General features: G+C 40.3%; 3 protein-coding genes across 3 annotated transcripts in view; 2 read left to right on the forward strand and 1 right to left on the reverse strand.

Annotated features, from left to right (window-relative positions):
• Positions 1-77: 77 nt before the first annotated feature.
• On the forward strand, positions 78-5,074 carry dcakd (dephospho-CoA kinase domain containing). Its single transcript, XM_056366683.1, has 5 exons — positions 78-391; positions 1,582-1,693; positions 2,278-2,481; positions 2,943-3,030; positions 3,305-5,074. Exons 2-5 carry the CDS (start codon positions 1,582-1,584, stop codon positions 3,588-3,590), a joined length of 690 nt encoding a protein of 229 aa, XP_056222658.1. The 5' UTR covers positions 78-391; the 3' UTR covers positions 3,591-5,074.
• A 7,565-nt stretch (positions 5,075-12,639) lies between these two features.
• On the reverse strand, positions 12,640-18,032 carry LOC130162511 (C1q-related factor-like). The gene is made up of 2 exons (XM_056366268.1): positions 17,084-18,032; positions 12,640-13,816 (listed from the first exon to the last, which is right to left on the reverse strand). Exons 1-2 carry the CDS (start codon positions 17,729-17,731, stop codon positions 13,637-13,639), a joined length of 828 nt encoding a protein of 275 aa, XP_056222243.1. The 5' UTR covers positions 17,732-18,032; the 3' UTR covers positions 12,640-13,636.
• Positions 18,033-26,514: 8,482 nt separating this feature from the next.
• LOC130162383 (vinculin) overlaps positions 26,515-26,895 on the forward strand; it is a 28,260-nt gene continuing 27,879 nt past the window's right edge. Inside the window, exon 1 of the mRNA XM_056366100.1 lies at positions 26,515-26,867. Within this exon, the coding sequence (XP_056222075.1) occupies positions 26,700-26,867 (168 nt within the window). The 5' untranslated portion in view covers positions 26,515-26,699. The remainder of the gene's footprint in view (positions 26,868-26,895) is intronic.

Genomic DNA, 26,895 nt, shown 5'->3' on the forward strand with positions numbered 1-26,895 from the left:
TCAGGTTGAATGGGAATTTCGAGATTAGCTAGACGGAACTAATGTTACTATAGTGAGAGATGTGGGAAGATTTTTAAGGTAGCGCTTGCCAAACTAAGAAGCTAGGTCGTTAGCTGTCAGTTGAGTACAATTTGGAGTCACAGACAACAGTATCCAGTTATATGACTGTGTCTAACATTTGAATCTGACCGCACATTTGATAAAACGGAGTAGACATGGCCGCGGCTTCGTTTGTTTGTACATTTGTGGTCGTTCTGACCTGATCAACACTTGTGCTAACGTTAGCTTGTTAGCAATCCTGGTTGTTTACTGCATCAGCCCCACCACTGTGGCTCCGCACGGACTTCCACTGTACTTTCAGTTGATTTAAGGAGGCTCTCACGTTTACAAGGTAAAGCAAAAAAAAAAAAAAGGATATAAAAGAAAAAAACACGTGTAGTTTACCAGCAATAACAAAACAGTCTCATCTGGAAGTAATTATTCAATCTTTATGGATTGATACAGATTTTACAGGGCTGTTAAACTTCGTCTGAGTTTATCTTGGCGTTGAGTTAAGAATAACTTAAAAGCTAATTTTGTGACCAGTCAGACCGGTTTGACTCCCTTGGTGGCTAATTAGCCGAGTAGTTGGTACATAAGCTGAGTGTAGCTCATCTCTTCCACAGCAGGGGGCGTGTTGTTAAACCCCATAGCAGCTGCGTGAAGGCTTCAAAATACAGTGTAGTGCATTTCATTCAGCAAGAAACGTACAAATAGTTAGAGCTTGAACTCTCCAGTAACAGAATGCATATAATTGGGACATTTATAATAGAAAGTAACTTAGTACATTCACTCAAGTACTGTACTTATGTTGAATTTTGCGGTACTGGTACTTTACTTTACTTGAGTATTTCCATTTTTGCTGCTAGTTTTACACCACACCACTCCTATTTAGAGGTGATTATTGTACTTTTTCCTCCAGTGCATTTATCTTACAACTTTAGTTACTAGCTAGCTAGAATCAACAAATAAATTACGATGTATTATTATAGGTTAAGTATATAGAGCAGTAAATAAAGTAATTTAATGTAGTCTTTACCAGCTGCAGCAATAAAAGTGATGCTTACACATAAATAATTATAATTCAAATAAAATAATATACACTATTCTGAAATGGGTCTTTCAAGAAGTACTCGTACTCTTGGTACTTAAAGTAGATTTTGTACTTGTAACAGAGTTTTTTTTTCTTTGTGGTATTACTACTTTTACTCAAGTAAAAAATCAGAGTACATTGTATACATAGCTTTACTGTCTGATAGTTTGAGATTGTAATAATTCTTCTCATACTCTAACACCCTGTTTATTTGTCAGATATTATTTCCTTTTGTGAGAAGTGAGAAATGCTCTGACACAGAGTACAGTTGTTGAATACAGTTGTATGTTCTTTATAATTTTGTTGTTTCTAACTAACCTGGCTAAGTTTTAGCCAGGTTTTGTATTTGTGCTACCATTACAGTTTTTCATAATTTCCGTCACATTTTCCTGAAACAGTGTTGTCACTGCACCGACATTACTTTGATACGTCTCTATCTTTGCTTTAAGATGTTCCTGGTGGGGCTGACGGGAGGTATTTCCTCAGGGAAAAGCACAGTGTCTTCAATGCTGCGGGAGCTTGGTTGCCCCATTATTGATGCTGATGTTGTGGCCAGGAAAGGTGAATATTTCTTTCCCTGCAAACTATTCAGATTTACACAGTCAATATGAACTCAGTTTAAGTACCGGTCAAAAGCTGAACTCTCCTCCAGAAGGCAGCCTCTTAGATAAACTATCATATGGAAATTATGATTCACTTAAATGTACAAACTGTGCTTTATGTAATAATAACATTTATCATTATTATTATAGTTAATTGTTGAAATGGACATAAGGAAGTTAGGCCTGAAGGAGGTTCATTAAGACAAAGGCTTGGAGAGAGTGTGTGAATCATGAAGGCTGTCTCTGTTGACTGCAGGGATGATGTTTTAGTTATGTGGTGAAGATTAAAAGGTCACAGAACTCGGTGAAGTGTGCACAGTTGCATGTAGGGGAACATATAAGGCATTAGGCTAATGATTTAATAACACTGGTGGTTGATGAGTCTGTTAAAAAAATCTCCACCTCTCTCCCTCCTGTGTTTCTTTTGATGTGTCATTTTACATCTTATACTAACTGGTTTTGTTTGCCTAAAAGACATTTCTTTTAATTTGACATATTGCTTGTTTAATTAAAACAATGATATGACCAATATCACAACAACAGTTGTGGAGCCGCACACTCCTGCCTACTCTCGCATTGTCTACCACTTCGGGCCGGAGATCCTTCTTGAGAATGGAGAGATCGACCGGCAGAAGTTGGGTCAGCTCATCTTCACCAGCGAGGAAAAGAGGAAGCTGCTGAACTCCATCACCCACCCAGAGATCCATAAAGCAATGCTCAAAGAGATCCTGTACTACTTTCTCAGAGGTGAGGGAGGAATTGGGTTTGCTTCCTTTATAGGTTGACAGGGAAAAGGAGGACGAATTACTTAAAGTGAGTCAAGTCCGGTTGGATGGGCATTAGGTTTGAGGCTGTTTCTTTATACTTTGTGAGTGGCTCTGTGTGAGAATCTTACCAACATTTTATCAGGTAGAGGGTGAAAGTATGAGATGAAAGTAGGAAGTTGTTGCTGCACTTTAGGTCTTTTCCTGTAAACTCACCAAACCATAACGAAAAAAAAAAAAGAAGTACAAGTCCCACTTGCTACATTAATTCTTTAACATCTCGAGATGATCCATTAAAATGAACTTTGCATGCGCTGCCTATATGTTTCTTATAAAGTAATTAACTTGATTGTGTTACCGGTATTTTCACAGTGTTGGAGTGTAAATGTGTTGACACTAATTAATTCGGTTCACAATGCTCCCCCTCTTTTTCCCTCTCCCTAGGGTATCGCTATGTGGTGCTGGATGTGCCTCTTCTCTTTGAAACCAGACGTCTCACTCAGTTTCTGAACCACACTGTGGTGGTTTACTGGTAAGACCACCGCTCATTGTTTCTCCTTTTGCCCCATCACTATGGAGTTTTACTTTTAGACTGTTTGCTTACAGATTTCATATTTTAAATCAGTAAATATTCGGCAGTTTGTTTTTGACAGACATTGGCCATTAAGCCCAGTTTTGTGATTGGTGATCTCTCTCCACGTCCTCTCTCTCTCTTTGCCTTATTTGAATGACTCACTGCCTCTGGATTTTTTAACAAGGCACCCTGGCTGCACCATAAATAACCTCCATTGTCCGTTCCTTTTCAGTGACCCTGCCACTCAGCTATCGCGCCTGATGCAGAGGGACGGCCTGACCCAGGAGCAGGCCGAGCAGCGCGTGGCTGCACAGATGCCGCTCAATGAAAAGCGCGGTTTGGCCAATCATGTTATTGAGAACTCAGGCAGCCGGGAGGACACCCACCGGCAGGTCCTGCGGCTGCACACAAAGCTGGAGGACTCCATGGACTTCCTCTTAGTGAGGGTCATTGCTATTGCCTCCACTGCTGGTCTGAGTGGGATACTGCTCTATGCAGCCAAGATACTTTTGTCCTAACAGAGGGGAGATGACGGTTAAGATGGTCCAAGATGTGGTCAATGATGAGGATATGATTAGAAGCAGGTGAAGGCAGGTCGGAGATATTGATGCAATTTACTGTGAGATTAGTTCCACAGCACTCACCACTACAGCTCAGTGGTATGATGTGCTCTGTTGGCAGTTAACACAAACTTACATTATTGACTTTAACTTGCAATGACAAATGTGGTTTGGTGTGAAGGGTTTATTTGTGCAATTTCTGTGGGATTTACTGTGAGACACTAAAATATGGAGGTGATACCTTAGAGCATTGGTTCTCAACCTGGGGTCCCAACCTCCAAGGGGGTCGTGTGATCATTTCCAGGGGGTAGCCATGTTGTTGGGGGGGAAAAAAACAAAAAAACATTAGGTTCTAGCTGTTAAAACTAAAACAATCTGTCATTATGTAAAGCATTATTTATTATTTATTTACATTTATTAATCAGAGCATTTACAATATTAACTCAAAATCAGCAGTGTGAGGCGCATAGAAACAGCTGGTTATGACTTACAGCTCTGTCCCTTTCTCTCTCGCTCTCTCTCTCCTGTAGACTGTCCTTTCACCTCCCTGTCGTTTCCCTTCTGTCTGTGGATTGCTACAATGGCGAGAAATAGAATTAGATAGTTCTATTTACAACCTCGAACAGTAAGCGGCCTAAGAAACCAAACTAAGTGACGCGTCCTGACTGTCTCTCTATTGATCTCCTCTGCTCCGTTTCAGTGCTATGGACAGCTCCGCACCTTCACACACACCCCCTAAAATATTTAGACACCAACCTCATTATTCTGGGGGCTCGTGACTCAAAAAGGTTGAGAACCACTGACTTAAAGGCTCAGCTGCTGTACAAGCTCCCCCACCTTTGCTCAGTTATAGGCGTGATGCTCTCAACAGTGACAGTAAATTGGAGCTGAAAAACTGGCTTAATGATGCAGCAGTCAACAAATAACTAACATCAGTGCAACCATTAAAGATACAGACTGTAGTCTGTTTATTTGGTTAGACCTTAAGAGGTTTTTCAAATTAGACATTTTGGTTGGTTGCGTAGATTCAAAATTTAAAGCAAAAACAACTGATGTTAGAGAGAGCAAATTAACAAGTAAAAAACACTTTGGTGTTGATTTATTCTGCACCAACTCACTTAATTTTTAAGAACAAAATGCCAGTTCTATCTATCTAATGTGCTGGAATAGGCATGATCTGATGCTTACAGATAATGTTATGATTGTATGTTAATGACCTGTATAATGAAGATGTATGACAGAATGTATTTGACAATCCGTTTTTAATGGGAACAGTGTGAATTTACACAAATTAATAGACTATATTTATCACTGTATTTTCTTACACTTCTGTCTGTGATGTTTTATTTTTTTGGTGCACACTCACTTGGAACTAAAATACAACATTTGTAACGTTAGCTGCTTAACTTAAATATATCACTGTTTTAAAGGAACGACTATCAGATGGTGTCAGTGTGTGTTTCGTTTATTGTTACGTTGATTGTGCAGAGTTTCACTGTAGAGTTTCATCTGGTGAAGACGGAAAGTTTGTCTGTGCTGAGTTTATTATGTACAAAAAACATGATTTGGTGAGATGATGACTAGTTTGGAAGAGCATCAAGGTCCAGTATATAATATACACAAGAGTGATTCGAAAACAAAAAGCTTCAGTGCACATACACTGAGAATGGATTTTTCAGTGAAGTGTCTATAGTTGTATTTTTATAACAAGTATGTTATATATATATATATATATATATATATATAAGGTAATTGAAAAGTTAAGGAAGAGGTACTCCAGCCATTTAGAATTGGGTCTTTGTTCATTTTTGGGGATTGAAGACTGGTCTAAATCAAAGCAACGGAGGCAGACATATCACAAGACATACAACTGTTTTCACATGCTGAGTCGGACTCTTGAAGAGTAAACTGATCTTTATGTGTAAAATCAGGGCAGTGTCTACTGGGTCTGCAACTAACAATTATTTTCATTACTGTTTATTCTGCAGATTATTATATGGATTAATTGTTTTGTCAAGGAAAATACTGAAAAATACCACTTATTAATGCAACCCAAGATCACATCTTGAGATTGTTTTTTCTGACCAGCACTCCAAAACCAAAAGAGTTTCTGTTTACAGTCATGTATGTTGAAGAAAAGAATCAAATTCTCACATTTGAGAAGCTGGAACCAGTGAATGTTTATCACATTTACTTAAAAAATTAAGAAAAAAGCTGACTATCAAAATAGCTGATTCATTTTCAGGCGATCAACTAATTGATGAATTGGCGGATTATTCCAGTTCTTGCCCCTATCATAATGCCTAGAAATCATATTTGCACAACTGAAATGCTTTTACTTCCAACTCTTCAAAGGACATAGAAATTCTTCATGTAATTAGGTCCTTCGGGAAAACATGTTAGCGAGACAACTTCAGGAGACAATAATAATGAACTTGTATTAATGGTTAGTCGAGATGTCCTTGCTCTTATTCACATTAGGCATGAAATTTCAGGCCCACAGGCAGGCGCAGTGACATCATCCTGGCACTGAGGGCCCACAAGCCTGCGTGGCTCACTTGGCTCCGTCTAAGCCCCTACTGGTCTGCTCTTTGTTTTTATCAAGCCCCTGCAGAATTAATGCAAAGTGACTCGGGCTGTGGTGAGTGGGGGGCAGTTAACCAAAGGCTGCATGGACACACATTTGGATACATATGTAATATACAAAATCACAGCCACACACACAATGTAATCTTTTAAACACATGCAAACTGTACACACAGTACAGTCGTCCATATAATACAAACAGTCACATTGGACCATAATCAGTCCAGGGTGGCCATCATTCAGAGCCAGGATGAAGAATATGCTATTCTTAGGTTGCCTTTTTTTTTTTTTTTTAAAAACCTGGCTCTACCGTGATCCAGGGGGTAACATGCTTCCCTGAGCAGCCAGCTGTTCAGCAGAGATTTCCAAGTGTGCCTATTCTCAGTCTCTTTCTCAGACACAGACAGAGGCCAGATGCAGAGCGTGGAAGGAAGTCTATATCTGTAGCAGCAAGTGTGAATGCTCCAGGCAGAAAAAGGGTGGCGAAGTCTCAGTCTGAATTTAAATTGGGTTTAATTCTGACTGTGTCAAGCTAAAAGGTAAAAGTCTTAAGTTGCCTTGTTACACTTTGTAAAAGTGCATGGATGCAGGCACAACCTGCTGCTTTATTGTGTGTTGTGAGTCCTCTCCAGGAGCAGAGCAAATAATTTTCTGATAGCAGGGGGGTAAAGACTTCTGTAATCTCACCATCATGTTCAGAGAGTCGGCCTAAGGCACCACAGTGTGTCGACATTTTGGAATCTCCTGTCTGAGTGGTTTTTCATCATCTCCCCGCCTACTGCCGAAAGGGAAGGTAAAACAGCTTGGGCGAAGGCAAACAAAATAAAAAGCTTTGTGAAAAACTACATTTTAGACAATTTTTCAGTAACTATTGCATTAGCCAGTGTTGTTGTGTGTCTGAAGTGTTTACTTCTGGGGCCTAATTTTTTATCAACACAATGAAAACACATGCAGTCCCAGAGGGTGATACGCTTTCAGTATTCATCAGGGGTTGTTTAAAGCAATTCATTTGTTGCATTTTGGTGACTTGTCAATGAGTACAAGCCTCAGTTGTTGTTTTCTTCATTAACACATTATGTTTGTGTTTGTTGAGGAGGGTGAGTGGTGTGTATGTAAAAGCAACTGTGAAGTCCTAAATCTGTTTTGGAAGTAAATGTCACAGGGCTAGTTGGTGAACTGCTGTAGTTAGCAAGCTAAGCATTAACTTGCTAGTTGACCCAGGCGGGCTAGTGCTAGTCAGTCACAATATCTCCCAGAGCGTCTCTATATCTTTTCTCTATTGTTCTGTTTATGTGCCCCTGACATTTTGTTCACCACTGCACACAATTTTGTTTGATTAAAATTTCTTTAAGAAATAAAATAAATATCTCTGAGTTAAGGAGCTTGCTAAAGGGAAGTCATTAAACTCATAAACTTAGCTTTGTCGCTAACGGGACAATATAGTTCACTTTAACTCTTGACTCATCACAGTCTGCAAACCATTCCTCTTTTGTGGAACAGTTTATACACTGACGGAGGATGTTAAATAAAGTGGTGCAGTAGAGCAAATAATCCAGTATCACTTCCTCTATTTTGGAGTACTTTTACTCTCAGTTCTCTCAAAGGTCAAGATTGCTTGCTGTGTAAATTTGTATATCAAAATTCACCAAAGTTGAATTTGAAGTGGAGTGATGATTTTAATGGCAACTCATCCATTAGGTGTCAGGATATTTCACTCAAAACCACAGGTGCCTCTAGAGCCATGCCGCTAACGTTGCTAAAAACAGGTACTGGCAAAGTAGCTGAGCATTTCTTACTCCCACCGATAAGTGACAAAAAATGAAATAAATCGTGGCCGACCTCTCTCTAGGCTGACAAAGGTGTTTCTAGGAAATATCTAACTGAGGCAACAGTGAGTGACTCGGGTTAAAGAGAGATGGGTACAACCGGAGACAGTAGAGAAACCTACATTTGAAGAACAAAACGCTCCTGAAAATTTTTGGGATATCAAAGATTGTTGATTTCACATTGTGCAAGATGGTGGATTTGTCGTTTGAATTTCTACCTACATATATATAATATGAGAATTTTTGAGTAATTAGGTGATGAGGACCACAAAGAAAGATGTCATTTAAATAAAGTGCAAATCAACCAAAAGAACAACGGTAAAAACCCACTCTGATGCGTCCACTCTCACTTGGCACAACAGGTCACAGATGCAGCTCGACACCAACGGGTAGAAGAAACAGGCCTGAGCAACCATAACAACTGTAGTGTTCTTGAACTCTGGCTTCTAGTGTCATGCCGAGGAAAGGGGCACTCGCAGCGCCTCCGTAGCCCGTTGTCAGGCTGCATCCACGAGACTGTGGTGAGGTGAAGAGACAGGCAACACGCCAGCGGAGCGTCCCCGGCCACATGACTCAACCTGTCCCTACGTGTTAGCCTTGGCTCAGTCAGGACCATGAGGGAACAAGGCCAATGGTATTGAGTCATGACACACTGGACAGTCCCCAGATCAAGCGTGATGATGGGAAGGAAGTGGGGGAAGCATTGCATGATGTCATGCATTTATGTTATTTTATGTATTCATCTCCCCCTGCCACTTACTGGGAAGTTACATCTGTTCACATTTTAGATTTTGACCACAAATGAATGGCCTTTTGGCTCTAATCAATTTCTTTTCAGGAGCCTCTCCATCATAGTTTTGATAAATTTTTTCCATAGTCCCTTTTATTACCTACTGCACCCCCACACTTATGGTAGCATATGATAACTGTGAAAGAAATTATACTATAATTACTTTATAGGTTCCACATTATATCAATCATGTGAAAACCATTTCCCCCATTATTCAGTTTCCCAGTACTGTATCTTGTGCTCACCCAGTAACCACAAGAACACTTCAATCACACTAACAATCTGGAAAATAACATCAAATCAGCTGTTAAGCTTTAGCAGTATAATATAATGACAGTAAAAAAAAAAAGAAAAAAGAATCCACTGCACTGGAAGTGCTTATCATGAATGCATACAGTATCTCCCCTTTGGCGACCGCTCTGTCATAAAGCTGGGAAAGAACTGATGAGAAAGCAGCAGAAACTGATGACAGCATTGTAATTTTCACAATAGAAAATTTGAGGTCTCACAAAGATCAACTACCTCGTAATCATGCTATTTAATTGTACTCTTGGAGATTTTCTTTTGTAAACAGGCATGACATAATTGTTGACATGATCTTATGTAAAAGGAAATAATAATGCATCTGTTAACTTACCCTATACAATGATGTATGAACTCGAAAAACAATTTTCCAAACTCTTGATATTGCAGTTCCACAGACGTGCTGCAAGTGCAAGTGTGCTGCATTCCAGATTGTAGCCCAAAGGATGAGTTCAGCTAGTGTACACAAACACTTACTGTTTATTTTTAGACTCCAAGGTGATATGCACAGGCTCCTGGCGATCCTTAAGATAATAGGTCTGAAGAGGATGGCAGAGCAGCTGGCAAGATTCTGTTCAATGTCAGTGGTTATTGACAGCCAGACAGTATTGAGGAGACACTGATTTTTTTGCCACGCTAGCGGCACGGCTAGATGGATGACGGGTCAGTCAGTGGGGTCCAACACTTTGGTACAGACTGAAATATTTCAGCAAATGTTTGATGGATTGCCATGAAATTTGGCGCAAACATTGATGGTCTTCAGAGGATGAAGCCTTGTGATTTTGATGATTCCTCTAACACCACCAACAGTGGACATATCTATTGTAATACCTCAACATCTACTAGAAGGATTGGCACAAACGTTTGTACAGGTAATTTGAACAGTGCGTTGGTTTATGAAGGAATACTTGCAAAACTGATGACAACTAATGACTGCTCAGAGTATAGCTTTACAGAGATGCTAGCACGACTTGTAGTCATGTTTTTTTTTTAGTGTGCTTGGTGTTTGTTCCATGTTAAAAGTATAAGAATAACTGTATTAGGATATGTGTGACTACTTGTGCAGCCATTTATCAGAATCCAAGAAAACATCTTCCTTGGTGCACACTCACTCAAGTAAAACAATGTGTGCATCTAAGCGTAGGCAGGTGGCTGCATATTTAGTGGGAGGAAGAGCACATGAGCACGAAGAGCAATTTAGCCCGACAGTTGAAGCATCTATCTCTAATTTGGATCTCCCCTGGTGAGTTAAGTGAAGACGCTCAAGATAACAACACTAAGGGCTCATTAACGCCACTTCAGACATTTCAGAGGAGGTACGCTCTCCAAACATGGCATCCTCCTGTCTCATAGAAACTAAAGACACGCACACACAATGCTGACCCGGACACTGACCCAAACACTCACACACACGGACATGGACCCACTAAAATGCAAGCGCACTCTGCAGTAGCCTGATAAGCCTCACGCCTCACCAATTGGCCCCTGCAAATGTCAAGCTGAAGCCATCGCAGTTTACCGATAGGGAGCTGGTGGGAGTGAATGAATCAAAAATTTCCCTCTGTTACGTTTGCAAACGCTGGAGATTACATAAATTAAAACAAGTCTGCAATAGAGACATAATCTTTGAAATCCCTCTACTTATACATGATGAAAAAGGATACAGGAGAAAATCTCAAATTATCCCCACGGTCGAGTCCAAGAGATGAAGCTTACGTCAACAAAAAGCAGCTTACAGCTCCTCTCAGAGGAATACTTATCTTCAAACCCCGAACCTGCTTAAAGTTGGGGAGGACATGAGATGAAATGTGAGTCAAACGTTCAAGCGTCACGTACAGTCTAGATGCTGTTTCATCACAAATTAACACCGGCCCCAGAGTGTCCTGTTGGGTAGGTTGTTCAGCTAAAGTCACCATCAAAACCAAACAGTCCCCCAACCCCCCCGAGGAGGAGTTTGTGTTGCTTACACAAGCACAATAGCTTGAGTGAGGATCACCCAGTTTTACAGGATGAGGCAAAGACGGTGTCTGCCAAGAGAAATTTTCTACATTTCCCACAGATGGTTTTGGGCTTTACCCCTGTTGCCAGTGTGACTCTGACCTCGATAAATGTCTCAAAAAAGGTAGATGGCTAAAGAGGGGGTTCATTTTTATCAATGCAGTTTGATGTAAGCATTATTTGCTAATAAAATAACATGAGTACAGTTAACTATGTTCTGGGGAAAAAGGCAAATTGCCTACTAATGAATTCAGGTGCATTTTCATTTCACTCTGTTCACTCATACAGTAAATGCTGTTGGACCTCTGGTTTAATATGTGGGGTCTAGTTAGCGTATTAATATAGGAATGGCTTTGGTGTGTTTGTGTTTCTCCCCCAGGGACTTTGGGAAAAGTACAGACTCTCAGGCGGTGTTCACTTCCAGTGGTTTCATCGGTGAAAGCTGTTTCTCGCAGTCCGGGGGCGTTTGTCTTTGACATTGTGTCATGAATTTGGCGATGTGCTCATACATCCTGCGAGGAGAAAACAGTCTGTGCTAGTGCTCAGTTGCCCCATGGCTCGGGTGACCTCTGCTTAGGCACGGAGCCTCAGTCTTAATTGTATCTGGAGGAATTCCGCTGTCTTAAGACAAGCTTAAGTTCAGACCAGAGGGCTTCCTGGTCTTAACCGCGCTGAGCAACTAAACAGACATGATGCTCTAACACAGCACACTGTGGCAATCTAGTCTCTTTCTGTCATTATAATCAACTGTATACTGTCACACTAATTTACAGCTCACAACAAAATTTAGATTTTAATTGAGCTTCATTCGTTTTGACAGGTTACACTGTGCTGACATTCACTTCTATGAGCTTCACTCACTGAGTAACTGTGCATTTTGACATGGTTCCCTTATCTAGATTTCCTGACACCATCAAAACTTTTGTTCTTGAACTCTTAACTTGGTGTTTCAAACTGAGTAAGAGGCAGTTATGGACCTTCTGTGGCCCATGTCAAAGGCGAATTATGTCCAAAGAATTTCATAATATCAAAGTGAGGTCTTAAGAAAACTTTAAAATATATTGGTTTCTACAGTTTAAGCCTTGAAGCTATTTTCTTGTCTCTGACACTTGTGTCGCAGTCACAGCAGAGCCTAATTTGCCCTGGATTACTTTCCGACACAATCTAAGCTTTGTCATGATATGTTCTAACACCCGTTCCCTGACTTTCTGCCACCATATCTCAGTGTCTTCACACCCATTAGAGGAAAAAAACACATCTCCCCTTTGATTGTGAAACACAATCATCTCCTGCTTCATTTGGCATTTAATACAGCTGTGATTTCCTCTCCTTTTTCCCTCAGTGATCATCTCAGCGTTGATTGCCTCTTGCTGTGCTGGCATGGCTCTCTCGTGTGTAACATTTGCAGCACTAAAGGCTGCTTTCACTGGAAAATGAGAGATCAGAACAGTTGATCAGCAAATAGATGAGGTGAGAGACATTAACCAGATAATGTGTGAGGAAATGCAAAAAAAAAAAAAAAATTTTAATGAAAAATCATGGACATTAAGAGTAAAAGCAACAGCGATAGATGCTCTTTAAGCCCACACTTTGTCATTTAAACTGTGTTTAAAATCACTGTAGTTCTCTTTATCATTTGTGGAAACATACAGAACATTTTAACAGATGCTGCATGCATGAGTGAAATAAATAAATCTTTACAAATAAGCACATTAATAAGCATTACATGATATAATTGTACAACTATCTATCAACAGCTATATCGTTTTAATAGACACACAATAGAATGTATGTGCAGCGCTGACACTACTTTGACTGTGTTCAGACATCAAGATTCAATACCAAATTTACACTAACAATATGCCAAATATAATGGGCTGATATGACATGATTTTTCAATTCATCACATTGAGACACAATACATTTTGCGACACCGTCAGCCATTCGAAACAATCGTAATCTCATTTTCGCTTCCTGTATTTGACAAACTTCTTTTGACAAAATAATCTGTCCTCAGTCTTTGAAGTACAACATCATATCATACAAACAGCATAAGAAAACAGGAGCTCAACATAAATCTAAACAGCACATTTACAAACACTGCAGCCGCCACGACTGTTGGATTTCCAGACTTGAATATGAAATGACAGCTCAAAAATGATGGTGAGGCATCGGCACTGTCAGAAATGTTACTGCACCTCAGCATGACACATGGCAGTGACTGTCACTGTTATGTTGCTCGCATCCATCTGAATAGCGGCGTAGGCACCCTGTATACAATAGAACGTACGGATGAGGAGGTGGGCAGTTACCGATAGCCACAGATGCACAGCCTTACACACTGTGTCAGTCCTGATCTTAAACATCTGGAAAAAACAATCTGGTTGTGGATCTGTGGCTATGGGCAACATGAACCTTACTGTGAGAGCCAAGTGGAAGTCAGGAACTGAATGTCCTCTGGCTGTGACCTTTCACCTCTGAGCCCACGTCCTGTCCAGTCTTCAGTCGGCATAGAGGATGAACCCTGAGAAGGTGCTATATTTGTTGCTGTTGCCCCCGTGAGCTTTGCCCCCATCCAGTTTTATGAAAACCTCATCGCCTGCATCCAAATGAAGGATGACACTGTTGCTGGCATAGTCATAACTCTGGTCCTGGTCTTGGGCAATGGCGCTGGCCCTGACCTGGAATATGGCACACACACACACATGCACACACACACACACACACACACACACACACACACACACACACACACACACACACACACAAGGAGAGAGGAAGTGAAGAAATGTAAATGGTGAAACGCTGATGAATGAAACAGATGAACAGTTGTTATAATTCATTACTTAACAAACAGATATTAGTAAAATACATTAATAGTAAAATAGATTATCACCATCAGGTGCAAATGGCTAATTTTAAGATGACTTGCTGTTTCTTAAGCTTACATTTGGCCACACTGACACGCCGTATAACTATTATTGTAAGAAAAGAAGATTTGTAAGAAGTGCGGACTGAATTTAAGAGTTTGACTTTGTGTAAGTGTGTTCCCTGTGGTGAATATCTTGTTTTTCCTCTCATGACTCAACTCAAAGGGTCAGGCTTGAGTCAGTCTGCCTCTGAGGAAAGATGGCAGTGCATCCTAACCCCTTGCCTTATGTTCTCTTGGTGGGGGCACTAAAAATGTTGTGTTTTCCTAAACACGAGTGTCATCGTGTCAACACAGGCTAATTACTGAGGGTGTTAGATCTGGAGCATAACACCCAAATCTCTTTTGCATGTCTGTATAAAAAGTGAAACCGGGGGCAAAGTTGCTGTGCATGTGCAGTTAGCCACTGACAGACATATCCCCTCTAAGCTTTAGCTAATGTATAATAATCTGGGTTGCCAGGTTGGTTATTACGCTGCAACCTCACCAGACCTACCATAAAAGTGTAATCCCTGCTTTAGCCAGATTGCGGCGACAGGTTCTAAACTAAATTGGAACCAGAATAGGAACAAGGAGTTGTAATGAGTGCCAATGGAGTACAGAAGTGTAGGGTCACAGGCCGCAGGGTCTGAGGGGAGAGATGACAGCACGATGATGGATTTCTGAGACATGAGGACAATGCAGCCTAAAGTGTCCACCCTCAGCTCTGCTGCAGCAACATCATGTCCACTGCTAACAAATAAACACTGACGGACAATTTAATTTGCAATAATATGCCCCCCACCCCCCATGTTGTTGTGAAAAAATGTCTAACTTGTATTGAAATTTTGACCAGGGGTTGTGCAGAATATAGTGGTCAAAGATGCCCCCAGGATTACATATATACATAATAAAAATGATCACATTGTTGTTGCCTGTCAAGCTCCTGTTTAATGTGCAACCATGTCATCATGTAATTGTTGGCAGCATTCATTTCTCTGCACCTTTTCCTCCATACTTTTCTTTTTTTTTCCCCCTTTATGTTTGAATAAAGAAAAATTAAGTTGTTTGTCCTCATGCAGGTCATTTAGTCAGCAGGTATTTAGTTGGCTTGGATGTTTACTTGAAGCCAGGTTCACATAACTCGCCTGTTTTCTTAACTGTTCCTCATTACACAGTGCACCCACACTGAGACTGTATTTGGTTATGTGCTAAGTGTGTTTCAAGTGGCAGCATGAACCTTTATAAATATATATTTAGATTTGTGGAAATGTTAAATGATCCATTCATTTCACCAGAGGAAATATTGCACATGAAATGGAAACTACTCATTACTCGCTTTTTTTCACTATTGTTGATTAGATATCTCGGAGTAAGTGGTTGCTTAAGACAAAAGGTTAATTGTTGCTGTAAAAATGGAACTTCATCTTGGGTGTTGCGCAGTATCCACACTGGCAGTGCCTGCTAAAGAGAGCAGACAGAGGCAGAGATTAAGAGCTGGGGGAGGCAGCTTAAAGAAGTCTCTACAAAGCAATAGTCACCCAACAGGTGAGTCATTGTGATTAAAATATCTAGCTGCAGTTCTTACACACTGTGTCCAATAAATATATTTTTCTCTTTTTCTTTCGTTAAAGTTGAAACTAAGCAGGTTCTATGACTGTAAAGCCTATACTCTGTTTATCATTACCCACATTTACATAAACTGTAGCCCATTTTTTAAACATTCAATTGGCTTGTTTATGCAATTTTAACAATGTAAATGGAAAATACTCATCTTTGTGGTGAGAGATGAAATATGTGTTAGGACAGACTATTTGATCTGATGTAGTGTGCCAATATCAGGATGAGAAATGTGGAAGGGAGGGCTGTCCTCTTTTAATTTAGCCACTGCCCCTTAAAATGTCTGTGTACATACATCCTTGCTTGTAACTCCTATTTACAAAAATGCAAGAGCAATACATGGAGAGTGAAGGATTAACATGAATAAATATACAATCTAATGCCATCAATATGATAACCTTGTAATCAATACTAAATGTGGTAAACTTAACCAGTCTATTTGTGTGGCTACTGTGTGTAAGGGATATTTTTGGGATGTGGAGTTGTGATTTTTGATTGCATTTAGTTCCTTAGGCACAACATAACATAACACCTTACAGAATGATGCAGTCAAATATGTGTTTAATGTGACGTATCTTGAAACCTAGTAAAACACTCTGGCCACAGAGTTTGACCTAAACTTCTGTGAAACAGTCTTAATAACAAATTATCTCTATTATTTTCACAAATGTGGTATTTATAGTGTGGCTACTGTACTGGAGTGCCTTATAATGTACAGGTGTTTGGGTTATTGTGTCTATGCCCTATAGCCTACTGCAATCTGTCTGAGATGGTTTGCAGGGAAATGTCAAAGCTCCGATTAACATGGTGTTTGATCAGTGTCATCACCTGGGGCTTTAAAGACATTACAAAATTATCCATGAATAAAGCAAATATCATGATTTGATATTGAAACACCCAGCCTGACAGGTAGTCTGATAACGCATACTAGCACATCATGGTTCCATGAAGTTTGTTGTATTTCAAAGGGCACCAGCTTTGAACTAGCCGCTACCCCAGGCTGTGTTTTGATGTGTGCAGAGCTGAGATAGCACTGCACTCCTTCCACTCACTTCAACGTGTACATCATTGGATGTGTAATATGCACAGATACACAATCTGGCAGCGTGCCACTGTGCATTGTTATTATACTTGACTTTAACACCAGACCAAGTCAGACCTAAAATCAGTACACACATGAATGCATGACTACTCAATTTAGACTGCCAGCACAGTGGTTACACTGTTCCCTGAGCATTTTGATGTGGGTTCATCCCAGTGTATGATTCACGATTCATAACTCATGATGTCAGTAAGTAGATCATTTTGTACTAGTTGTATTTTGAGATTTTTTTTTCCCCATTTGTTACACTCAACATTTAATCATTTAACATTAGGAAGTGTCTTGAGAAGTGTCTGAAGAGTTAAAAGTGATACCCACCAGACCATTCTTGATCAGGTCAGCCCACATGCTGGTGCCATCTCCTCCCCTCATCAGCACATTGTAGATGAAAAAGTAGGTGCCAGGGATCTTACATGTGAATTTGCCCGTTGCGCCCTCATAGTTACCTCCAATGTTAGTCACCACGTCATCAAACCGCAGAATATCGTAACCTTCTTGAGGGTTTCGTAGTCCTGCATAAAATGCTACCCGAGGCGTGGTGTTGTAGGTGGTAGTGCTAACTGCCCCTTTACCCCCTAAACCTAATATCCCAGTCCGTACTATGTCCACACCATCTCCCGGTGGTCCCTTTGGTCCTGGTGGGCCTGGCTCTCCAGGTGGTCCTGGGGGTCCAGGCTTGCCAGGACGTCCTGGTTTGCCTTGTGGGCCATGAGCACTGTAGGTTGGCAACGGCGGGCCGACGCTGTGATCGCTCAGATCTGCCTCGTCGTCCACCTGGAGGCCTGTGGTTGCTGTGTCTGTGCCCACATGCACACCCGTGCCCGTCGTGCCAGTGCTGGGGAAGGGGTCGCAAACCATGCGGCAGGTCCCCAGCATCTCGTAGTGGCTTGCACTGTCATCTACGCCACCTGTGCCAACAGAGCTGACCAGCACAGGGATTAGGACCACCAGAACCAGGACCAGCATGACCCCCACAGCAGCTGCCACCAGGGTCTTCCGCCCGATGCTCAGCCGGGGAAGGGGCTGCGCTGCCAGCGTGGAACTCTCCGGGGTGGAAATGGTGACTGTGGGGAGTGCGTCCACCCGGCAAAACGCAGAGTCGATGAGGATCTCCGATGGTGGAGATGGTGCCCAGGGAGAGCTGGTATGAGTGTGTGAGTGAGTGACAGAGCCGTGTAGGAGTAAGAGAGAGGGAGTGGAGCAAGGGACCGAAGTGATCAAAAGGAGAGAGAGGTTGAGAGAGTGAAGAGAGAGAGTGAGTGGAAAGGAGGAGGGAGAGAGTAAGACAGCTTGAGAGAAAAAAAGAAAAGAAGCAAGGGGAGGAGAGAGTGAGCAACATACACTCAGTAACCATCTGAGTCGGGGGGGGGGAGGAGTGAGTGAGGAGGGCACTTTCTTAATCACAGATGTGAAAAGCCAGTGAAGACAAAAAGAAGGAGTGTGATATATAGAGCGTAGAGAATAAATTCATTTATGTTAATTGGATGATGAAGATAGAGATTGAGAAAAAGATTTGAAGGAAGTTCGCTTTAGGGAGATGGAGTCCAATTTTAGGAAACACCATAGATCTACTACCTCTGAAATGTATTCTTATGGCCACGTACAGAATGTTTTTTTGATTTGATGCAATATTTTACTTTGAGTAAAAGAAGTCCTCATTTGAGACATCCAATAGTGAGCAGGCAGATATAAATATAGATTTTGCCTGATAAAGTTTTTATCGTTTTATGTGAGGCTGTCTCACTCTGTTTTCACAAGGTCAGAATGTGTATATTTTTCTTTATCTGCCTCCATGGTTGTGTGTGTGTGTGTGTGTGTGTGTGTGTGTATAGCGGGAGCTCTTGCATACTGGAATGATTCCAGACATCTGTGGTCAGTCAAGCTGTGACCTTCACTTAATGAGCAAAGGGGCAGTTCAGTGTTTAAAAGTAAAATTCTGTTACTGCAGCATTGATCTTATATTATCTATTGGTCATGATAGAGTTTTACTCACTAAATTAAGTGCTCAGAGCTCTGGTCAGTTGTATAGCACAAGTGGTCGGGCAATTAAACCCACATTGCTTCTGAAATAAAAGGAAATCTCACCCTCTGTGATTTCTCACCACCGTCCTGATTCAATTCAACATTGATCCACAGTTGGCCTTTTTTCACAGCATTTTGGCTTGTTATAGCAGCAAAAATACAGGAGTATCTAATAATATTGTAACCATGCAAGGCAGTGTTACAGTGCACAGTGAGAGGCCACTTAGCACACAACGAGAAGCACGACTGAATAAAGTTACCGTGTACGAAATAATCAGTAAAAAAATAATCTAACCACAACCATTAGCCCACGATAGTATTGCTGTGATATGTTCCACTGCAATGCTGACAATTAGCCAGCGAGCGATAGCAATATTTGCCAAATTCAAAATACCGGTAAATAGCCGGTCATTGATTAAAAACAGACATGTAATGTAACCATCAAGTTACTTACACATTGAGGACAACAAAAGCTAGTTCTGAGTCAAGATGGAGCCCATTAGCAGCTCTAAGGGCTCTCCATCTCAGTAAAGCCAGACCAGTCTTCCTGTGCTTTGGTCTTATTTCTTTCTTTGTTGTTGTTGTTATTGTTGTTGAAGAGGAAATTCTGGAAGGTCGCTTTCACTTGAACAGTGTACTGCACAGTAGCATCTTGCGTGTGGGTGTTCCCTATTTGTTTATAAAAGTGGAGAAGGCCAATGGTTTAACAGGAAGGACTCACATGCACGAACATGCACACTTATATGCAGTACCATGCACGTGTTACCAGACAGGCTACCTAACAGAGACCAGAGAAACTCAGATTATAGCACACACAGAGGGGGTGTGACTTCATTCTCTGCTCAGGAAGCCATTACTCCACTGTATCTTTACATATAAAATAGTTGTTTGCTGCTATATTATTGTTTAAAATCTCATTTACAGAAACTTTAGCTCTGGTCTGGTCTCCACCAACTGACAGAAATATCTAGCTGCTACATGCTACAAGTATGTTCACAAGCTTGTCACTGACTTTGTTTGCCCTTTGGTGCTTGGCACATAGTATCTTGCAAAACCAACTCAGTGATCTAAAAGACACTGAAACAGTCCATATGGCAGAGGGTAACTGCAGAGACAGGTGATAATTTGTCACTACATCAATACCTGTCTAATACACACTTATTTCCTCAATTGTTAATACAAAAAGATTTTTTTCCTGCAGCTTTAAGTGTGATTGTAAGTTAAGACAGTCGAGAAAAAACTGGCGAAGTTTAACAGAATGCACTTGCTATAAATATAATTAATTACACCTATGGTATTCCTCCCATGATACATCAAAGTGTCGGCTACGAAGAGCACAGATTAAAGTATCAGCTGCAACAACACTGCAGCAACAACAGATGGTCTAATTAAATATGTGACATTTAAAAATACATACAGGCACAAGATTAACTAAGCACATTTACCTTAGTTTTCTCCTTCACCTGGCTTGGTATGGTTCCATGTTAACTTTGTAAATTATTGCAATTACTTTTGTCTAAAAATAGTGATGCTAACGTGCTACAGTAGCTCAGGCAGACAATTGGAGTTGACATGACAGCTCGACATCTTTCACATCAAGCTGTGCTACTGTTGCTAACTCTGCTGCTAACTGCTGCAACTACTGAAAGAAATATTGTTTGCTGAAACCAATTTGGCAGAGGGTTTACCTCTCCTTATGCCTACAGCTTTGGACCAGGAAACATGTCCTCTGAGATGCCAAAGACCGCTGCTTCACAGTTAAGGTAAGTATTTGTTTCCTAAGCCAACATGAGTGTTGTGGTTGCTTAGTCCATGTTTGTGTGCTCAGCAGTATTTGTCTGATTTGTGGCTGCCGAGGTTTCTGGCTGTTCTTGCTGCTGGGTCGTTCTGCATGTGTTCTCCACTGATCTGCGTGTGGCCAGTGACATGGACTTCTGCTTGTTGATCATTTCTGCTCCACTGCTGTTGTCATGCAACTATGTGCTATAATTACATTGTTATTAACTATTTCTTTAAGTGGATGAGATTATTTTGACTTTGGCTGCTGTTTGGTATGAGCATTATGTTTTTTTCATGCTCTTTGCCTGCATTGCTTTGAAATATAAAAACTTACATTTGAGTGGTCATTACAAACTATTAGCAAACTATTGAGGGTAATATTGTTTTGGCTACAGGTATATAGGATAGAATAGCATTGTCTTGCAGTCCATTTACATAATTATTTTTTCCTGTAATATTGGCTGCATAAGATAGGTAGACATGTTTACATTTTCTCTTTTCACCTAAGGAAAATTCCTCTACTAAAAAGTAGAAGTCGCTTATATGGATAAAATCTTATATATCATTTTCTATTGGCATCTTGTTTCTGGAAAATCTGTTGTGAAACTGGACAAGAAACAGGTATGTCTGTTTTTGTCATACCCAGTGAATTAAAACTAAATGAACATTATCACATTGATGCAAATATAAAATATGTTAAATTCCAATATTATCTTAATCTGTGCATTGATTTGCAACATTGCCCACCAACGCCTTAAGCACCCCGACATATTTAAGGGAGAGATACCTCACATAAACAGTGGGAAAAAATCTCTGACGGTTGGCAAATTTATATTGTTGATCGTATTACCTGACATCACCTGAACCCTACTCTGCTGAGTGTTGGATTTATGTATTCTTAAAATCCTAGTTACACACAACTGCTGTGCTCCTGTTCAACTGTTTATTTGCCGCTATACACTCAGCTGCACTCACTGCCAACCTCAAGCTATATATTAATGGTGATCTACTGTTTATTAATGCTGCAGTTTAACATTATATAAGCAATGTCTGCTCCAAGTCATAAATTGTTTTGACTTTAATGTGCTTAAATCATATAGATGACATGATAACTGGTGTTGGACTAAATGTAGTTTAGATGTTGAGATTTTTGCTGAGCTTCACTTGGTGCATGCTTGTGGGAAGTGATGATCCAAAAGCCCAAACGCGAATCAGTTCAGTCCATATTCTGTATTAACAAAATAAACCAGTTCCATATGAGATGGCTGAGTGAACACACACTTGTCCAAACTCAGGCTCTCCTTGATTCAGCAACAATTTGCCAGCTCTCTGTTCAGTTTTTAGTTTATTGTTCCAAGCATCTGTTATGCAAAAAGGCACTGTGCAAAATTCTGTTCAAGATCCCACATTTACACAGATAATAAATATATAATGCTGACATACAAAAAAGGTTTATTAAAGGATGTAAAAGACATAGACTCTGAAGAATCAGAAGTCAAAATGACAGCATCTTAGAGCTTAATGGTAGTTTCCATAAAGGCATGCTGTAGCCAATGAGGCGCTGCACATGATGTTCATGTTCAATATACAATACGATATGTTCATCTGTTAGCCATACACAGAACATCTGGTACATTTTCTCTCAGAATATAACCAGCTCCCTACCAGTTAATCAACAGATGTAACTACAAAACAAACCAAGTCAAATTGAAGTCAGCTCGAAGCACGTGACTAAAGTATGATAATGTTGCGGTCATCCAGTGATGTTAGTTTCTCATGAGAGTATTAAAAGCGGAGAGTAGTTTTGTGAGTCCTCTCCACATTTTTGAAGCTGCCGTTGTCACAGGTCATGACAATGGTACTGAGTCAGACACCTCGAGCAGTGCTTTCTTGCTGACTCTCTACAACTTATGACATACTAAATCAGAGAGATGACCATGTAGTTAATATGACAGAAAAGGTCTTTAATCTTCTTTAATCTTTTATTATCAAAAATAGACTAAATTTCATAATTTACATATAATGTCAGCCAGGTATATCATATATATCATATGAGATCAAGAGACACTATATCAGTGTTACAAACATACAGAACTGACAGAAAAAGAATTGACCAAAACTAATTAATTATGCTAAAAAACTGTTATCAACTCAAGAGAATCAAATATAAGTCAAAGCATTAATCAATCAAAATAAAAATCATTCTCATATACTTCAGAAACCTCTACATTTCAAAACTTAAAAGAAATCGTATCTGAAACTATACATATGTCATCTGTCTATATTAAGCGTTACACAAAGAGTTCTCTATTTGCAAACATTTGTGCCCTCATGTGGTCTTTTAACATATTACAAAATATGTCACCTCCACACATTACATTCATTGTCCTGCTCTTATTCTTCTGCCTTCACTGTGAGTGTATATGGCAAAATGAATCCGGCCCATACTTGGGCCACATGCTTGTTTTACTTAAGCCCCATTATACACCTGGTTCCACGGGCCGAATCTGGCCCATATATTCAGCATGATTGTAAGATGCTACTTCTACATCTGGACCAATTCTGGCCCACACACGGAAAATTGTCTGGCTGTCAGTCAATACCGAAGGTTACCAGCCAGATTTAGGCTGACGACGAAGACATATGTTGGGCCAGACCTTTCATTTTGCCATCTTATACAACTGTGTAGCAAAGCTAAACACAGTTTCTATTAAGGTTGAAAACAGCAATGGGGCTTTGAGAAAAAAACTGGCAGTATTTTACCACACATAATCATCATTGCCATAAATACATTTCTTCTCTATTTTCAGTCTCTCTTTTTCACATTTTCTGGACATGATGTCCACTAAGCTTAGCCTCTGGTCTATTATCAGTGTCAGATCAGCCTTGCCCCTCTTTATAAAGTGGCTATTTTTGAACATTGAAGCTAATTCCCCTTGCTTCCAGTCTTTCTGCTAAGATAGGCTAAATACATGCAGGCTATAAGTCCATATTTAACAGGCGTGAAATGGATAATGATTTTCTCAGCTCATTCTCAGAGAGAATAGCTGAATTTCCCAAAGTATTGAACTATTCCTTTAACATCTGTATATATGTCTCGTCCCGTCTGACACTAATATGTTTTGGAATAAATGTAATGATGCACAGATTTCATTCATTGGTTGATTTAGCTCGGAAGATGAAAGTGACATGACATTATACAATAGTGACTCAACATGCATTTTGCCAGATCCCTGAAACTAAAACAGCTAGATGGAATTCAGGCATTGTTAATTTAATTACTTACACCTGACATGTGAAAATAAATAAAATTTTAAAAAGCACGTAGGTCTGGTTGGGTGGGTGTAAAAAGCACAGTACTGTGACACAGAAGACTGGGGTTCCTGTTTCACTATTTAGCCATACTTTATTTTGCACATGACAATATGTGGGATGTAGGAGACGCATCCTAGGCTCCATTGTCAAAGTCCTGCTCTTTGGTATAGGAATATTTCCTTACTTCCTGAAATAGAAGAAACATTGCCAGTGAAATCCATGCAACACTTAGGTTTTCTCCAAACTTTATTATATACACAGATTTAGTAGATACAGATTTGCATGGTCTTTCTTTTTTGCAGTCTATCTAATATACTGCAGGTCAAAGTGATGACAGGTATTTACCATGTCTTAGATTTAAAAGGTCAGTCCTGATAGAACATTTGATTTGGGCCCACATGTGAATTTGGGGGATTAAAGGATACTCTCCACAAGAAGTCCAAACAGCATCAGAAGCTAGCTTCCATATTTATGCTATACTGACTACATCATGATGAAGTACAATTCACTGTACCACCATAACAGGCCAACTATAGGATAACAAATTTATACTGGTACCTTAAAGTCATTTATCAGCATCTTTAATTGATGCAATCAATAAATATAATGCAGCAATACATAAACTAACTTCAGAATTTAAAGCAGGATCATGCTCTTTCTTTTTAGATATTTAGCCATATTATTCAGTCCTCTATATTTGTCATTTAATAAAACATGTTTGTATGTTTCTAAAGAAGGATCCTAGAGGGATGATGTACTTTTGGCTGCAGCCCCAATCATTGAAGTCCCAACAGGTGTTCTCCATCCACTGTCAAATGAAATTGACCAGCTCTGACATTATTTGGCCAGAAGAGTCACTCAAATGATTCAAGTCAGAGAAAATCAGTGTAAGATGTGCCCTCAGCAGTTCTGAGCTGATTTTCACTTTGAGCCGCAATTTCTTTTGTTTAACAACTTCCTGAAGATGGAAAAGTGACTCTTGGGCAAAAAATAACTGGAATAAAGAAACTGAATGAATGAGTGACATGTGAAGCTTTTAATGTTTCCATGTTCCCATTCCACTGACTGTATTTACTCCTTTCAACCACAGGATGGCACCCACTGCTGACTTTTGTAGAGATTATAAAAGGAAACTAAAAGATATAAAAGCCTCTATCAACTGGTCTGAGGCGAGGAACCTTTCACTAAAAACTTGGTGAATTCTGACAACAGACTGTCATATTGAATTACTCTTTTGGTTGTGAGTTGGTTGTCTATTTGTGTGTGTTTTGTACACTACAAATCCAAGCTTTATGTTGTTGAGTACACACACTGTTTGCACTGCTTTTTCAGGATGTGATCCCACCTCCATGCAGCAGCAGCAGCGGGAACCTGCCAGATCGTCTTATCAGTAGGTGAGTTGGACAGTAGGGGAAGGTGTAGACCACCCATCTTGAGTAGCTTTGCTCACATTCCAGCATGGACACACGGGACGGCCCTGTCAGTAACCTGAGAGCTGAGGAAACGACAGGCCATCTTTGATGTCTATATTCAGGATGGACTCTCCAAGATAGTCCATTTATCTGACTTTTGGGAGTTACAGGGTGAAACACATTTGGTGCTGGTTTCTGCTGATTTTGTGTTTGTTTTATCAAGATAAAATGGACAGACATAAAATAAATATATATTTATGTATATATATATTTTTTAAAGTGAGAAATTACATCCTGTAAGCAGTTTTGCCTTTGTAGCCACATAAGTGCCTGTGGTAGCATATCAGCCCCTTGCATGTTTACAAAAGAGTTCAAACAAAGTGACTTCCTTGATTCTTTCATTTTGGACTCTTCCTTTTTAGGGAATGGGCTGCTGCCTTGCAGCCCCTCTTGGGATTCTGTGGGAATTCCTTAGCTGCTTTGCTTGGCAGTTGGTTTTCAATCCTCAAATATTATTATTTCAGGGTGTGAGGATGGGACGGAGAAGGAATTGAAAAAATGTGCCATGTTGGTTTGGGACACTTTTGACAAAGCTTTGTCCTGAGTTTGTCAACAACTGTGCAGGGCTGGTGTTATTTATAATAAGTGGTAAAGTAATTTTGGATCACTGCAATTGGCAGTGATCAAGACATGCACAGTGCTGTGATGAAACTGAAATACATGTTCATACACTGTAGATTGTAATTGACTATTTTGTGATGAGTAGATTACAAAAATAGCCCTGAAAAATAAATGTAATTATCCTCTCTTATAGGTGTATCTACAGTGATGAGATTGAAGTTGATTAGGAATATCCTCTTTTATGATGTATGTTTTCAGGGTGGTTTGAAATCTGATATCCTATCAGTCACAGCTCCAGTTTCTGCTCTGTAAGTGCCAAAAGAACTTGTCTGACTATGTAATTTACAGCTGCTGGAATCTACTCCTCACAAACAGTAGACACATATTTCCCTTTTTAGGGCATGAGGATCTATTACGTAATTTAGAGAGCACTCGGATTTCGAGCAAACTTGCCTGTGTGGACGCGGGAGGTGCTGACACAGAGCGGCACCCCGATCGACCAATCAGACACCAGGGAACTTGCCTTCCCGCTTGTTGATTGGCTAGAGGGCGGACATAGTTCGCTGACGTTTAGATTCCTCGCGACCACTCTCTGGCTGGGAGCTTTTCACGTTTATGGTTTGACGGGAGTAGTTGTAGTTCTCACACCGGAGAGTGAAACTGTCCTGGAAAAAGCTACCGGGATTGCTTTTTAGGCTTTCGTAGCGGGAGTTTGGGAGTGAACTGCCTTAAGTGGTTGGAGAGCGAATCTTTTTTCTCTTGGATAGTGGTCTAAAGTTGTCACCATGCCGGTTTTTCACACGAAGACGATAGAAAGTATTCTGGAGCCGGTGGCTCAGCAGATATCCCATCTGGTGATAATGCACGAAGAAGGTGAAGTTGACGGGAAAGCTATCCCAGATCTGTCGGCGCCGGTTGCTGCCGTGCAGGCGGCTGTTAGCAACCTTGTGCGGGTGAGTAACTTTCTTCCCTTGGTAAAAC

This window comes from Seriola aureovittata, chromosome 21 (genome assembly GCF_021018895.1).
Source record: "Seriola aureovittata isolate HTS-2021-v1 ecotype China chromosome 21, ASM2101889v1, whole genome shotgun sequence".
Lineage (NCBI taxonomy): Eukaryota > Metazoa > Chordata > Actinopteri > Carangiformes > Carangidae > Seriola > Seriola aureovittata.